This window comes from Cibotium barometz, chromosome 30, assembly GCF_041138505.1.
Source record: "Cibotium barometz isolate CiBa-2024 chromosome 30, ASM4113850v1, whole genome shotgun sequence".
In the NCBI taxonomy this organism is placed as follows: domain Eukaryota; kingdom Viridiplantae; phylum Streptophyta; class Polypodiopsida; order Cyatheales; family Cibotiaceae; genus Cibotium; species Cibotium barometz.
The window spans coordinates 20,423,718-20,439,427 of record NC_141075.1 but is presented as its reverse complement, the minus strand read 5'-3'; the positions used below and the strand labels follow the sequence as shown (position 1 = coordinate 20,439,427).

The 15,710-nt window shown below is 42.5% G+C and overlaps 1 protein-coding gene across 2 annotated transcripts; it reads right to left on the bottom strand.

Moving 5' to 3' along the window:
• Nucleotides 1–8,538: 8,538 nt before the first annotated feature.
• Nucleotides 8,539–13,692, bottom strand: LOC147621255 (uncharacterized). 2 transcript variants are annotated; one of them, XM_086823963.1, is made up of 5 exons: nucleotides 12,720–13,692; nucleotides 12,447–12,535; nucleotides 12,147–12,268; nucleotides 11,020–11,878; nucleotides 8,539–10,920 (listed from the first exon to the last, which is right to left on the bottom strand). In XM_086823963.1, exons 1-5 carry the CDS (start codon nucleotides 13,108–13,110, stop codon nucleotides 9,397–9,399), a joined length of 2,985 nt encoding a protein of 994 aa, XP_086680089.1. In that variant the 5' UTR covers nucleotides 13,111–13,692; the 3' UTR covers nucleotides 8,539–9,396. The 2 variants fall into 2 exon arrangements, with proteins under 2 accessions (XP_086680089.1, XP_086680090.1); XM_086823964.1 differs by having other exon boundaries at nucleotides 11,068–11,878.
• Between the last annotated feature and the right edge of the window lie 2,018 nt (nucleotides 13,693–15,710).

The following is a 15,710-nucleotide window of genomic DNA, read 5'->3' as shown; positions in this document are numbered from 1 at the left end:
TCCCCTATTTTTGGAAGGGGGGAACTGCCCGATGATGCCTTGCCCTTGTGTTCCGAATGATGCCTTGCCCCTGCTTTGTGGGATAAGGGGGGTCCCATGGGTACTAAGCCCGCTTCTAACGCCAAACTTTAATATTGTAAGGTCTCTCCCAAGCCATGTATGTATGTGTCTCTTTTAATATAGATTTCAATAAGGAAAGAGAGTGTATTTAGAGAAGAGTAAGACAATAAGGCTAGAAACATTAGGAAAGTGTTAGAATAAAAATATTAACTCCAAAAATCCCAAAAGAATATTGTCTCACTCTTCTCTAAATACACTCTCTTTCCTTATTGAAATCTATATTAAAAGAGACACATACATACATGGCTTGGGAGAGACCTTACAGGCTCTTTGTCCCAAATGATACGAGACATCAATGCATAGTTTACCTGTAAAAGCTCCTCTAATTTACTTTTATCATGAACTCTGTGCAATCTTTGAGGTCCATCCTCCGTGGTCCACACTCGGAGGGATAATCCATAACACGACTCCCGAATGGTGTCCAACAACCACTTTGGTACTCAAATAGAACGCAGAGCATCCTGTTGCTTCTATGTCTCATCTCTAACCTTGGGCTCAATCTCTACAATAGACTGAGGCTGGCTAGCTAGAATAATAGCCTGGAAATCATCCTCATACTCATCTGGTTCTCTAAGAAGTGGTGGCTCCTCAACAATGGAAGTTGGAAGATGCTCATCAAAGACAACATCTCTACTGACAACCTCATTCTGCTCTGGGTTATATAGCCTGTAGCCTTTGGAAAGAGATTTGTATCCCACAAAAACAACCTGTGAGGACTTTGAGTCAAGCTTCCCCCTCTGCTTCTTTGGTATGTGAACATAGGCATCATTCCCAAAAACACAGAAATGGGAGACATCTGGTTTCCTGCCAAAATAAGCCTCAAATGGAGTCATCTTAGGTACTAAAGTCGTCGAAGATCGGTTGAGGGTATGAACAACCATATCCACAACCTCTCCCCAAAGTGGACAAGGAAGATCACAATGCTCCAAATTGCCATCTCCACCACGGTCCTTTTCTTTCGTTCAACTACATTTTCTGAAGGCAACCCTATATTGGCCAGCTCCCGCTTGATGCCATTCTCTGCACAAAAGCATACAAAAGAATTAGAAGAAAACTCCCCTCCTTTGTCGGCCCGAACAGTCTTCACCTACAATCCAGAATCCTTTCCCACCATAACATGCCAATCCTTGAACCGAGAAAAGGCTTGGTCCTTCTGTGAGAGAAAGTAAACCCATGTGAAGCTGCTCCAATCATCCACAAGCAGTATGAAATACAAAGAGCCTCCCAAAGATGGGGTCTACATAGGTCCACATAAGTCAGTGTGTACTAACTCCAATGGTTTCAAAGCCCACCTAGTAGCCTACTTCGAAAAATGACTCCATGTGTTGCTTCCCAATGGATGCAAGAACTATAATGTCCCTGCTTGTTGCCAACATCTAGCACGCCATCCACCATCTAGTCCCTGAAAGCCCATCCACATTCAAGTGGATGGGCTTGTTGCCAACATCTAGCACGCCATCCACCATCTAGTCCCCGAAAGCCCATCCACAGCACATCCACATAAGTGGCCAAAAGAGAAATATCACAAATCACCAATCTAAGTACTTATAAGAGAAGAGAGTGGTGAGAGCTTGTAAATCCCATTCTCCACTCCGCCTTCCCAAACAACCTAACATGTTGCTTTGTCCTGGTGGAGAGCAACAAAATGCTCATCAAACTCCACCTGCATGCCAGTCTTGCAAACCTCATACACTAACAAAAGGTGAAAGCCAAGAGATGGAACATAAAGAACCCAGGAGGAATGCTTCCCCCTCTACCACATCGGGAATGATCTCCAGCCTGCCCTCACAATGAATCAGGATAGTGGATTTGTCACCAATAAAGATGTGACATGTTTGCCTTTGAAGGTCCTATACAACTTTCGGGATGAAGTCATGTGCCTGGAAGCACCACTGTCTAGAATCCACCCATGAGTATCCCCAACGGTGAGACCAACCACCTCCCTGCTCGAAGACCTGCAGAGGGTTCAAAAACCGCTCTTCCTAGTCCAAAATCATCGGCACAAGCTCCTCCCATGTAATGGTTTTGAGCCTTCCACCCACCGGTGATCAAAGAAGAATAGAAAGATGAGTACTGAAGGGATAGATGAGACAGCAAGGTGATGGCCATATCCTCTAAATATATCTGCTGAAGAGCCTAGAGGTTGTTGATGTGCTCACGCATCGTCAAAGACTTTGCAGGACTCATCACTCACATCTGCACTTCCAAGGAAATTCTCTTCATGGGCGATACCCTATTGTAAAAAGAAGCCAAGTGCATCCAAATCCCTTGGGCCAGCGTCATGTGTTTGATGTGGCTGATCACTTGGGGTGTGCAATTAAAGAAGATGAAAGAACGCACACGGGCATTGACACGATCCCAAAACTGTGCATGAGCCTCCTGCTCTTTCTTGGTGGATAGTGAAAGCTCCTCCTCCTCAAACTCTGGCCTTGGAACGCCAACCAGAATGAAATCAACCAAATCATAAGACTCCAAGACAGACTCCATCATTGCCTTCCAGATGCCATAATTGTTCCCGTCGGTCCACCGGGAACATCGGGAGGGTGGGGGTCTTTACATGTTTCTCTGCCATCTCGAGCAAATCTGCCATCTCGAGGGTTTACTCGGTCTTGTGAAGGGAGGGTTGGGGTGGAAAAAACAATATAAAGAAGAGGCTGCAAATAAATGCAAAGTGGTTGTCCAACAATGATGTTGCCTTCTACCTCCTTCTCCACATCCCGAATAGCCCAACAATACTCCAATCATCACCAAAACACAGCCGTCCTGAATGCTCTCACCGTATCTGAATCTTCAAGCCACTTGGGCTCTGATACCATGTCAAAATGGGCAGCCAAAATGAGACAAAGTACTGAGAACAGAAGTATAGAAATCAAAGAGAGGAGAAGGCGGTACACCAAAAACCAGTACAAGAAGAAGTGGGGGACAAGGGTGGTATATATACCACCTTGGGCTGCTGGTTGGCCTGCAAAACAAGCCTACAGTAGCAAAAGAACTCCACAACTAGATAAATATCAGTCGGCCAGTAAATAGGCCCAGTCGACCAACAACAAATGAAGTCGACAAGCAAAAAAAATCAGGTCAGCCCCAACACAGAAACACGCGGCGGCCAGTACAGATCAAGTCGACCAACAGAAACAGTCCCCCCCATGACTAGCAAAACTGGGAAAAACATGGACCGAGGAAAAATGGACAAAATCCTACTCATGTGGGCACACGCACAACAATGGCCCTCACTTCCTACTGAGTAATATGGTACATACAGCAGACGACTGCTAGCAACAACAACTACCAAGTGTTAGCTTCCCATAACAGAAGAAGATGTCATTGTTGCCATCCTATTCAAAAGTATGCCAAGTGAAGAGTCCAGGCCATTAGTTGCCACCTTTTGAAGAATCTTCCCAACCCAAGCATAGAATCTTCCCGATCCAAAACATAGAAGTTACACTTATGGAGGAAGACTAAAGAATTAAAGCCATAATTGCACACCAACAATAGGAGAACAAGAATACTTCCACAAAAGGACTAGGACTAGGAAGTGAGAACCTCACCACATTTGAGAGAGGATAGTAAAGCTCCTACATTCATCCAGATTTCAATCAGTCAATTGGAGCATGGCTGTGAGAATGATGACATAAATTCTAATCCTTCTATAAGAAAAATAGCCATGCCCCCTAAGTACAAGCTCGGCTCCACTCAAAAGGGGGGAGGATGCTCTTCTCATCTAGCTGGCCACTCTAGGAGAAAAGGGCTATCTCATACAATGGGGGGAGGGGGAAGCAACCACACAAGTGCTCTATAGTGCTAAGTGGGCTCACCAACACAGGTGCTCTATAGTGCTAAGTGGGCTCACCAACACTATTAGTGAGAAAGGGAACATGATGCCAAATCCTTCGTAACGCCTCTCAAAACTTTTGCATGCAGTCAAAGCCACCTTGAAGCTTCCCCCACTATCCATGGAGGGTTAGAGTGATATCGAGCTAGATGCTCTGGATGAACTTTGTTAGTGAGGCGAGGGTGCCCTTGATGGTGTCGCTCCATTGAGCTCTCTAGATGCATTATATAGCAGCAATATTGCTATAAATCTCCTATCTCTAGCTAGAACCTAGAGTCCAGTGACTAGGATGGAGTTGGAGCTATGACTAGCACTGTAGAAATACAAAGGTGAGAGAGCTGAAGGGCTAGTCCCCCACACTCCTCCTCGGATGACATAATGACCTTGGCCTGAATGGCCCAAGAAACTATGCCGCCCCATGTAATTATGAGTGAGGGACCCACGAAACTATGCCCCATGTAACTATGCAGGAGGGGACTCGGTCCATAGTGAAGACGCAAAGAATCCACCTTTGGGAAATCCCAAAGACAATGATGTTGGAACTCCTAGGGATGGCCACACCTCAAATAGACTTCTAGCCTACCTCTTATGGTGGCTAGGCGAGTGCCAACTGTCAGGCTCTAATGTGCTAGAGCTGCCATAGGAACATAAACAGTAAAAAATCTACATATCTAAAGTCCAATGGTAACAAGGTACTCCCCAATCTTGTTTGACCATTCTGTGGGTGCCTCCTTCAAGCTGTACAAGGCTTTGCATAACTTACACACAAAATCTAGGTGTGCATCACTCTCATAACCCAGTGGTTGCATCATGTATACTTCTTCATGTAAATCACCATGTAAGAAGGCATTCTTTACATTTATATTATGTAAAGACCAACCCTTTACTATAGCCAAAAGCACAACAATGACAACTCTCACTGAATCAAATTGAAAATATTTTCATTTCAATATCATCACACGTTTGGGGTGATGAATTTCTTGCACCAACTAGATTTGTATGATGTCATTTAGTAGACCTTTCATGAGGGAGGTCAAGTTGATAACAAGTATATTTTTACGAAAGGATGCTAAAGGTGGACTCGCAGACATGGAAGAGTCATCTAATGGAGGGTAACCTCTTGGAAATGACTCTATGTTACAAGTGACCAAAGCACATCAGGGCAAGTGTACAAAGAAATTATTCCTGACAAGTATGGAGAGGACACACTCTCTCTCTCTCTCTCTCTCTCTCTCTCTCTCTCTCTCTCTCTCTCTCTCTCTCTCTCTCTCTCTCTCTCTCTCTCTCTATATATATATATATATATATATATATATATATATATATATATATCTTTGTGGAATGCCTGTAACCAATGTTAGGCCCTTGCCTTTAACCAATCTTGAGCCTCATAGTGCTAGCTGAGTTGCCCGACTGTCGAGTCATCACTCCCCATCCGCCTCCACATCATTTGATGCATCCAAATCAACTATTAGTGTGCCACCTAAGCCATATGCATTATTTGTGTTATTTGGCTGTTTGTATTGATGGATGTGTGTGGTTGTGGGTCTATTTCTTTTGTGTTGGTGTTTACTAATTTGTTGTTTCAATTTAAAAAGAATCATGCTTGATATTATATTCACATTGGATACACAGGAGCGTAATGTTCCAAGATAATATTTTTGTATTTACATTTTCTATTTATCAAAAGTTAAAATTGCTTTTGAAACATGCATTTTCTATTTATTCAAAGCTAAAATTTCTTTTGAAACATGCATTTTATATAACTTACCTCACACAAATATCGATGGCATCAGACTGACGTCCATCAAGATGGGTAGGCAAACTATACATAAATCATGTGTTTATATGAATGCTTATAAATTTTGTGGTACAAATTCAATGTTTTCTAATTTATTTTAGGATTTTACGATTGGTTGATACCTTTATGGTAAAAGTCATTGACAAGGCCATTCAGTTGTATGGGTTTGATTCTCCTGAGGTTGAGTATGGTGTCTACTTATTTAAAAAGGAGTTTGTTTTTGGGATTGTTGGTGACCATGAGATCTGTGTCACCTCTTTTGAGGGGTTCTCAATTCCATATAATTGGATCTAACATAGCCCATACACGAGCTTTGGGTTTTGCTATGTGTTTTACATGCTGCACCTTCAACAAAATCTTCTTTTGTTTGTGGTAAGGTTAATCATCATGTATGTTCCTTAATGTTTTTGTTATATCTTTTTATTAATACTTATGTGTTTGTGTTGTGTAGGTCCACAAAAGAAATTTTTAAGAAAGAAAAAGATGTCTACGAATGTGATGGAGATGCATCACCATCTTATGTTTGTGGTAAGGTTAATCAAAATGTATGTTCCTTAATGTTTCTATTATATCTTTTTATTAATACTTATGTGTTTGTGTGTAGGTCCACAAAAGAAATTTTTAAGAAAGAAAAAGACGTCTACGAATGTAATGGAGATGCATCACCATCTTATGTTGTTGACATAATGCATTGCCCTTAGTTGAGTGCACTCGGAAGCGCAAACTAGATTATGCTTCTTGCAATTAGATTAATACTTTTATCACTTACAACGTTGACTATTACCTCTTTCATTTTTTGGACTATTGATTTTTATTTTTATTTTTGTTTTGCTTCGATGTATGTATTGCCCATCTCTCAAAAGTGTAAACTACATTATGCTACTGGCAATTAGATTGATCCTTTCATAAATTAGAACATTGATTACTTAGCTCTTTTGTTTGTAAGGCAAAGATCACGTCATGGGCTTGGTTTGAAGATGCTCTTTATCATTATTTTTGTGAAGATGTTGACACATACATGTTTTTGTGTTGTGTTTTATGGGGAAAAAGAGAGACTGAGATATAGTGAAAGACAAGAGAGAGAGAGAGAGAGAGAGAGAGAGAGAGAGAGAGAGAGAGAGTGTGTGTGTGTGTGTGTGTGTGGAGCTCATAACTCTGAGAATTGAAACTATGTCGTAGACAACTATGTGTGGTCACCAATATAGGGTTACTTTTAGAAAGCGAAATCCATGCATATATCTTTTAGAATGCTATTCACAGCTTCTTCTTCACGTTATTGTGCACATCTGCTTCTTCACGTTATTGTGCATTACGCCTAAGGCCCGTTACATATACCCCACCGCCCATGTATGGGAGGGGGATTGGGCGGGGGAGATTGCCTGTCCATGAATTATGGGCGGTGGATACCCCCACCACATCAGCATGGGCAGGCAGGGATATGGTGATGTGTAATGGGCCTAATTCTCTCAACACCCAACTCCTGATACCTCACCTAAGTCATCCTCTAGAGAGAGGGTTCAGACAATGTTTGGTCCTTGACCACCTTCTTCACTAAGCATGTGGGCTCTGAATTTTTCCCCTTTCGAATTAGGGTTTCGTCTGGCTTTGACATTGTGGAGAAGGTGGCATGACTCGTCTGGGCCCTCGAATCTGTGAGTTCATGAACCTAACTTTGTTGTAAGGCCATCTTTGCTTGCAATTATCAGAAGCCTTTCTCAAGTTAGCTCAGATCCCTCTTCCTTTCTTGCAAGTTAGCTTAGATCCCTCTTCCTTTCTTGATTGCTAATTGATATATATTTGACATTTTGGACGTCAATGCTATGACATTGTGGTTTGTTTGTTTTTTTTGTGTTATGTTTTCTTCTTTTGATAATGATTAATTGGCATTGTTCACATTACTTATCTGGCCTTAGCACGCATTTAACAACATCTTGTTCATGCCCCCCAACATCTTACGCAATCATGTTTATGCCCCCCTCCCCAAAAAAAAAAAAAAAAAATACCACAAACAAAACCCCCCATGACCAGCACTCTTACCCTAGTGTAAGCCCTTTCGTTTACAGGAGGGGGATGTAGACCTAACCTCAGGGGAGCGCGATGGCAAGGTAGCATTCTCTAATGGTGGCTTCTTTCCTTGATAGGCAAGCTCAACCTTCCTCAGTGCAAATGTTCTGTACTGGATTTCAGAAGAAGAGCTATAGTCAACCCTTCATGCATATTGGTAACATGCTTGAGCGCCTTGCAAAGGGCTAGTCATTACCTGCCCATCACCCTTTTTCTCTTAGATCTCATTCATCAGCAGGTGTTTGGATAGAATAGAAGCACTTACAATAACACATTTACCTTTTGAGACAAGTCCATCAGAGTAACTGACAGGCTACCGCAAACAGCAAGTCCATCAAAGACAAGACAGCACCAAGAGTGACTGAAAGGCTTCTATTAAAAAAAAAAATCTTTCAACTTCTCCAATGATAAATCAAAATCCACAACCTCAGAGACCATTTCATGATGAACAGAATGCATGAGAAGAGCTATGAAGAAGTGAAGCTGACATATAGAAAGGAGGCTTCACGACTTGAGAGGGTGCTCAAGGCAAGTTGAAAAAGGCACGACACTTATAATGAATGGCTATGATTATTGGATATATCAGACACTAATGCTGAATAAAAAAACAATACCTATCTCTGTACATGTGCCACAGCAACAAACTTAATCATAACAGAACTAAGCATTGTGCAATATACCCCTTTCAATATTTTGTCTGCAGTGCAAGACTATGCCCGAATAAGATTGAAACATGTTTTACATATATTGACAAGAAGTTAAGCTTCAATGTTAAAATAAAAGCCACACAAATAAACAAAACATTGCAAGTATGCTCAGCTTATAGTAAGAGTGCACATAATATCAACATTGGCTTACAACATCTCTGATCAAACTATCAACCACAGTAACTATGAACAGCAGATGTGAATAACCGTGAAGTGCTTGACCAGTTTTCCATGCAAATAGCAAAGGCATATATCTTATATGTCCACCTCTTTAATCTCAACCATCCTCTCCAAGCACCACTTCATTTCTTGAAACGGGAGAGCCTTCGGAAAAGTGAAAAGATTTAATGGTTCTTCAGATAACTTTAAAGCAGCAGATTGATTGCAAGGCAAACACTGCATCTTTCAAGCTTTGAAGCTCCCACATTGAATAAAATTCATAAACATTGCTTCTTGAGAAGCATGGGTCCAATGTTTGAAATTCCCACATTGAATGAGTTCACCTTATGAAGCATGGGTTTTTCAAGTTTTGATGGAACAAAGGTTCTCTTTGGATTGACAGATAGCCTCATAATCTTGAGAGCTAGCTCAGTCTGCATGCACACCCTGCTTTAGAAAGCCAGGGGAGTAACTCACCTTTTCACCATGTCTTGATAAGTCTGGCTAAAATCAACCAACTGGTATAGTACAAGGTCGAAAACATTTCACATTGGGGAGCTCTTGAACCATCAAGAAGCTGGAAAATTTTGCTGATACACAGATTCAAATGTTAAAACTCCAGACGAAGCATCCTAAATGATAGCGTTCTGCATAGGATTGAGTAGGAATACTACAAAACTGAAAAAAAATAGATTATCCTGCTCCGGTTCATGTTACTTTCTCCTCTTTGCCTTGAAAATTTTCCTTCCACTTTTCTCTAAACCACTTGCACCAGAAGTAAACCCTGCAGGAAACTCAAGCCCAGGTTGCAGAAGTGAACTTGAAACCCCTACAGCAGAAAAAAGACCTGATGCTGACCCTGCCACAGACCCAAACAACTGCCCAGGTGATGATGAGCTACCTGTCTGGCGGCCACCAAAGGTCAATGCAGCTGTTGACGATGAGAGAGGCGATGCTCCTGATCCAAAAGTAAATGTTGGAGCTGGGAATGAGGCGTTGTTGGACCCAAAAGTTGGCAGTTTAGGCCCTCCGGATGGTGATGTGAATGAGAACACAGGAGCTGAGTTTGAAGCTCCAGACAGAAAAGATAGACTAGCATCTGAAGCAGTAGTATGAGCATTAGAAAACTGCCCTGCACTAGAAGAGCTGGATGCAAGAGGTGCGCTAGCACTGCTGCCACCAAAGGGAAACGTAGGTGTTGAGCACAATACAGGTGCAGATGATGGTAAAAAGGTGAAAGGAGCACTTGAAGCTTCTATAGTCAGAGAGGGAATCACTGTTGGCTTCATGATCTGTGATGCACTGGGTAACTGACCTGCAGATGACAGCTTAAATGATGGAAGGGGATTTGGCTGAGCCCCCAATAGAACAGTAGGGGGTGTTGAAGATGCAGCAGCTATCGTGACAGCAATACTAGATGGGGCTAACACCGAGGCAGGTGATGACCCCAGCCCAGTAAAAGGTCCTGAGCATACACCAATTGAGAAAGAAGATGCAGAAGCTGGTTTTACAGACTGAGCTCCAAATGGGAAGACTTGTCCTGTAGCCGGCTGGGCCCCTGTAGCGGAAAATGGAGAAGAATTGTTACCCAAATTGAATGAGAAAGTGGACCCAGATGATGGGGATCCAAACTGAAAAGGGTTCGACCCTCTCGAGTTTGAGAATTTATCTGGCTCCTCATCAACAGTAACTCCCTTCTCACCTTCATAATGTTCTTCTCTTGCAGGACATATCAGTGTTGGAGAAGCAGCAGTGGACAATGCATGTGTAGCTGGTGTCGTACATACAGCTGGTAATGTAACTGTTGCTGGTGTTGACACACGTGTCGACCATGCAGACACTGCCAAAGACCCCCCAGGTGGAGCACTACTCAGAGGCCACTGGTTTTCAGCAGTAGCTGATGGGAAGGAAAAGTTCATATCACAACTCCAGGAGGAAAGGCGCTTACTTTCTGGCTGGATAGATGCCACTGTAGCTGCTGATGAGACAGTTTGATTGTGGGAACCCACTATGGGCAGTGACACCGCTGCAGGTGAACCAGATGAAGTTACAGTCGTTACACTAGAATGTGACAGAAATGTACCAGAGGCATTGGCTGCAGTAGTACATTGCAGACTTGTAGCAATGGGAACCACAGAGAACTTAGAAGAAGGTCCTGAAAGTAAACTAGGGAAGCTTGCTTCACTTGAAGATGGTAGCCTCAAATTCACCTGACTTTTCTCCTCTGAAGTCAATTCCTAAAAAATAAATAAGCATAAAAAACAAAACAAACCACAATTTCAGATAATTGATCAGACTTGACCACTTTAGGGCTCTTCAAAAATAAGCAAACTCACCTTAACAGTCCCAAAGATAAATGTAGGTAAGATCGCTGGTGACTTTACCATGCTTCCAAAATCAAGCTTGCCATTAGATAGGCCTGGTTCCCTCAAATTTGAAAATCTAGGAAACTCTGTAATCTTCGTGCCCTTCCTTGCTGGGATATTGTAAATATCCGGGGTCAGTGTCCTGGGTGTACTTTCCATGCCAACTTTGAACTCTTCATCCAATGACTTTCCCTTAGGGGAAGGTGTCAACTGCTCCAGTGTGTGTAAAATTTTTCGAGCTGTTTGACTAGATTGTATGGGCGGTGATGCATATGTTCGAAGCGACACACTTTCCCCGGTGGACATTCCCCTTACATACGGGCTTGAGTTCACCATCTGAAAGGTCTTCTGCCTTGTCCTCCTCACAGGCCCCACTGACATCCAGTCTTCATCAAGAAGAGAGCTTCTCTTGGGCACTCGGACTGTTGGACTGCGAGTCCGTGACCTAAGAACAGGGAATGCTCGATACCCATCCTCTAAAAGCCCCAATCTAGGAGATGGCTGAAGTTCAGCAACTCTATCAATGGGATGAGCTGTACCTCGAAAGGATAGTGTCAATCCTGATGGCATAAATGTCTGCTCACCCATATAAGCTCTGGCAACCTCAACGGGTGTACAGTCACTCCGGGCTTTCTTGAGTTCCTCGCGCCACCGTTGAGCTTCTGAAATTGGAGTTGCGGTATTGTCTTCCATTCCATGGGTAGTTATTTTAACAGCACGGGGAGATGTTTCAAATGCTCGGCCAGCTGTTTCCACTGCATGGGCAGTTAAGGTGGTGGTTTCACTCATGCGGGTTTGTAGAAGATCTGTCAATCGGTTTACTTGCTCCCTGAAAAGAGAAATCCCATGACAGGATGGTAGGATAGTGTATTAGCTTAAAACCATTTGACTATGAGAAGACTTGACATATGATGCACCATTACTCTTTTTCGTGGGATAAATATTTAATTTAGTAGAGCATCCAGCCAGTATCAAACCCTACATCCTTGCCATGGGAGCTTCACCGCCAGGCAATACACCCATGGGCACATTTTACCATGTTAAGCCAACATGTTATTAGCAAATGATTGCACTCGAGCATTCAAAGGGACAATCACCTGGACCAAGTCTTCTGTTTCAACATTTCTTCTACTTGTGCTAAATCCAACCCTTTCTTCTCTACTCCGGCATGAGATGCAACCAGTGCTCGTCCTTGATCAAAAACTGTATCATCTTTCTCCTGCAAAACCAACAGACATCAGCTCCCAGGATTCTGTAATGGGCCGAATTGCCCTCCACCCATTACTAAAATTGTGAGGAGATGTGTAAAAAACCGATAAAAAAAGGTTTTAGAACTTAACAAGGGATCAAATCCTGCAATATAGGTTTCAGGTGGTAACATCGTGAAAAAAACCTACATCTCGATGGGCACCTTGTTGAATATCTTGCTTGACAGGAGATTCTACCTCATCCTTTTCATCCTGCTCCTCTGCAATAACCCCTTCCTCTGGCAAGAAGACAACAACATATCAACAAGACATCCTGCAGAGTTCAATTAAGAGCACTTGATTAACATGAAAAGACTACAGAACAGCGTGAGAATTGGAGTTTATAAACAAACTTGAAGAAAAATAAGTTTGGAAGAGAATGCTGGTCGCATAGGCAGGTTTATTTGAAAGTTTCTTTCTCACCAGGACGAAGGTTGCCGTCGGTGATTGCTAGTGTCTTCCGGCCGAAGAACGAAGAGAGGAAGTAAGAGGCCGAGGAAGAGATCAGGCGAGAAGCGGAGTCCACAAGCCGAGACGCGATGGACGATGAAGAAGATGACGCAACAGCAGAAGCAGAGGCGCCTCCAGCGATGGTATGACGATCCGAAGAAGGGCGATCGTACGGAGTTGTCTTCTTGCTGGAGCCTCGGCGAGAAGAGCGAAGCTTACCGCCCGTACCCCCGCCTGCGTAAACCCTAGGCCCCCCTACTCCATCTCCAGTGCCTTCCGCGCGAGCTTCCATGGCTCTTGTCGAGCCCCCACTGCCATTCCCTGCAAACAGAGGAGAACGGTCCAGTAGAGACTGAGAACCCATCCTCGCCTTCTCCGCCGACCTAGTGCAACCTGCGGGAAAAACGCTCCCTCCAGCTCTCGCTATGGCAGAAACCCTGATTTCACCCTGCACGTGGCCATTGCTCGAGTGTCGTACACAAAGACGCCGCTCGTTTCCACGACATTGAACACGGCAGAAAATTCTTGCGGTAGGTTTGAATCCCTAATTTAGCCTGTGTATGTAGAAGTAGGTAAAGAGCCGCAGGCAATACCCTCGCATTTTAGACGAGACGTCGCATAAAACGCCTGATCAGGTATGGCTATGGCGGAAACCCTAGTCCGTCGAGAGTCGCAGACGTAGATTTCCGAGGCGTTTTCACCGCGCTGATCTGTAGCATGAAAAGAGAGGAAACCCTAGTCCGTGGCCAAGACGCACGTTTACACGCCGCCGATCAAAAACTTGCTGCAGGTCTGGCGATGGCGGACACCCAAGATTTAGCCTGCCAATGGCGGAAACCCTAAACTCGGCCCAAAAACTACAGATATCGATTTTGTAATAAATTATTAATAAATAATCGCACTAATCCAGTAAGAATTTTGTTGGGATGTGTGTAGTTGAAAAGGACTTGTTGTAAATGGCAGCTTTTGTTAATATATGGGGCCAAAATTTTGTTTGCACATTAATTGATTAGTTGTAATAGTGAAATCTTAGGAGTAAGCTGAATAGAAATGAGAATAGAAATGAAAGAGGGAACCTTAGATATTATACTTAAGGGTTAATTATTTTTATTTTTTTTAAATGGAGTATCTCTGGAGTGTTCAGAGCACCGACTCTAAAGGCTATAAAAGGAAGGTGCGCCTGGTATTCAAGCTAGGATAAAGCCCCCCACGTCGAGAGAGAGAGAGAGAGGATGCGGGTTTTTTTAAATAAAAATTTCGAAGTTGCGAAGACGACCCCAAGAGAGAGAGAGAGATATTTCAGATGGGTCCTTTTTTTTAATAAAAAATTTAAACCACGGTTGTAAACTTTAAAACATTAATTAATTAATCGAGCCCGTTAAAGCTCGATTAATTAATTAATGCATACGCAACCTAAATATGTTAATGCGTACGCAATCTTAATATAAATCTATATATAATTATTGTTCAAAAAAAAGAATTAGACCTAGTAACTACTAATAATTAATGCTCTCTCAAGTAGGCATTACATAATGAACCTTAGGGCAAAGTCTTCAACTAAGGTTTGAGAAGCTATGCTCCCTTTGGTCTTGTGCTAACAAAATCACTTGTCCCTCTCACACTCTTGTCATGTGCCTGAACATTTTGCTTGCACAATTGAGAAAAGAGGCAGCCTCCTCACCCTACTACGAGCTTGTGTGTATGTGCGTGTGTGTTAGAACAACCCTAGGATCCTAGACCATCCACTTACATACAAGAATTTGAACTATAATAAAATACAAATTACTTTTTGAGAAACATGCTTCGGTGACACGTTTATGGTCAAAGCATTAGAATATACAATCATTCTTTTACAAATCAAGCAATAATAGCGCATGATTTTCAATGTAGAACATTGGAGGTGGCTTAAGCTAGTTGGTAAAAAAATGTGAGCTTCTGTTGGCACTACGATGCACCAACAATCCCCTCCCATGCAGCCCTTTTAGTTCCTCCTATCAACATTAGTGTGAAGGACTTGAAGTTTGTTGCAGTAGTAGACCACATGCCATCGTTCAACCTACAAAACCAAAGGGAAGGATTCATACCGACCGCCGTCCTAGAAATAAAAAAAAAGTTAGCACTTAAATTTATTTGAGGGGAAGGCAAGTGTTAACATTCTTCCCCCCTTGTATAGAATGTGGTACTCCAAACTTCAAAGAGACCACATGCCATCGTTTAACCTACAAAACTAAAGGGAAGGATTCATAGCAACCACCATCATAGAAATAAAAAAAGTTAGCACTTAAATTTATTTGAGGGGAAGGCAAGTGTCGATGTTCTTCCCCCCCTTGTATGGAGTGTGGTACTCCAAACTTCAAATAGACATATAATGATAAGATGAGTAAAACTTACCAATTTTAACAATAAAATTACAACACCAAGTCAAAATTATGGTGATGATGATAACATGAAGGGTAAAAGTTCACAATTTAAGTAATAAAATTATGGTGATAACAATAAAGTTAAGGCAATGACCATTAATCAAGTATGACCAAATAAATAGACAATCCTAGCTATAAAGTAAAATAAAAAGATATGGTGCCATTATAAGCCTTGGTAACATCAAGATAAACCAAACAGGTTGCCAAGTATTAAGTAAAACTAATACACCTTTTAGGAATGTATGTGTTTGCAGGTGCATACATATGCATTACTCTCTCTCTCTCTCTCTCTCTCTCTCTCTCTCTCTCTCTCTCTCTCTCTCTCTCTCTCTCTCTCTCGTTGTTATGGTGGTAAGCTTGTGTGCATGCGTGCTTGCTTGCTTGCTTGATTATGTGTGTATGCATGTAGGTGGTGTCCTCTTTGCTTCCCTCTTTTTCTTCTTCTTCTTCTCTCTCTCACCTTCACCCTTACACACATGAAGGCATTGACTGGGATTTGAGTTCTCCATAGCTCCTCTCATTGCTCCTCACCTAGCTTGAGGAA

Excerpts from the sequence above, each read along its gene's own strand:
- LOC147621255 (XM_086823963.1), bottom strand. The coding sequence starts at position 13,110 with ATGGGTTCTCAGTCTCTACTGGACCGTTCTCCTCTGTTTGCAGGGAAT. Across the intron at positions 12,536-12,719 it reads CGACGGCAACCTTCGTCCTG|AGGAAGGGGTTATTGCAGAG; the intron begins GTGAGAAAGAAA and ends TCTTCTTGCCAG. Across the intron at positions 12,269-12,446 it reads AACAAGGTGCCCATCGAGAT|GAGAAAGATGATACAGTTTT; the intron begins GTAGGTTTTTTT and ends TTGGTTTTGCAG.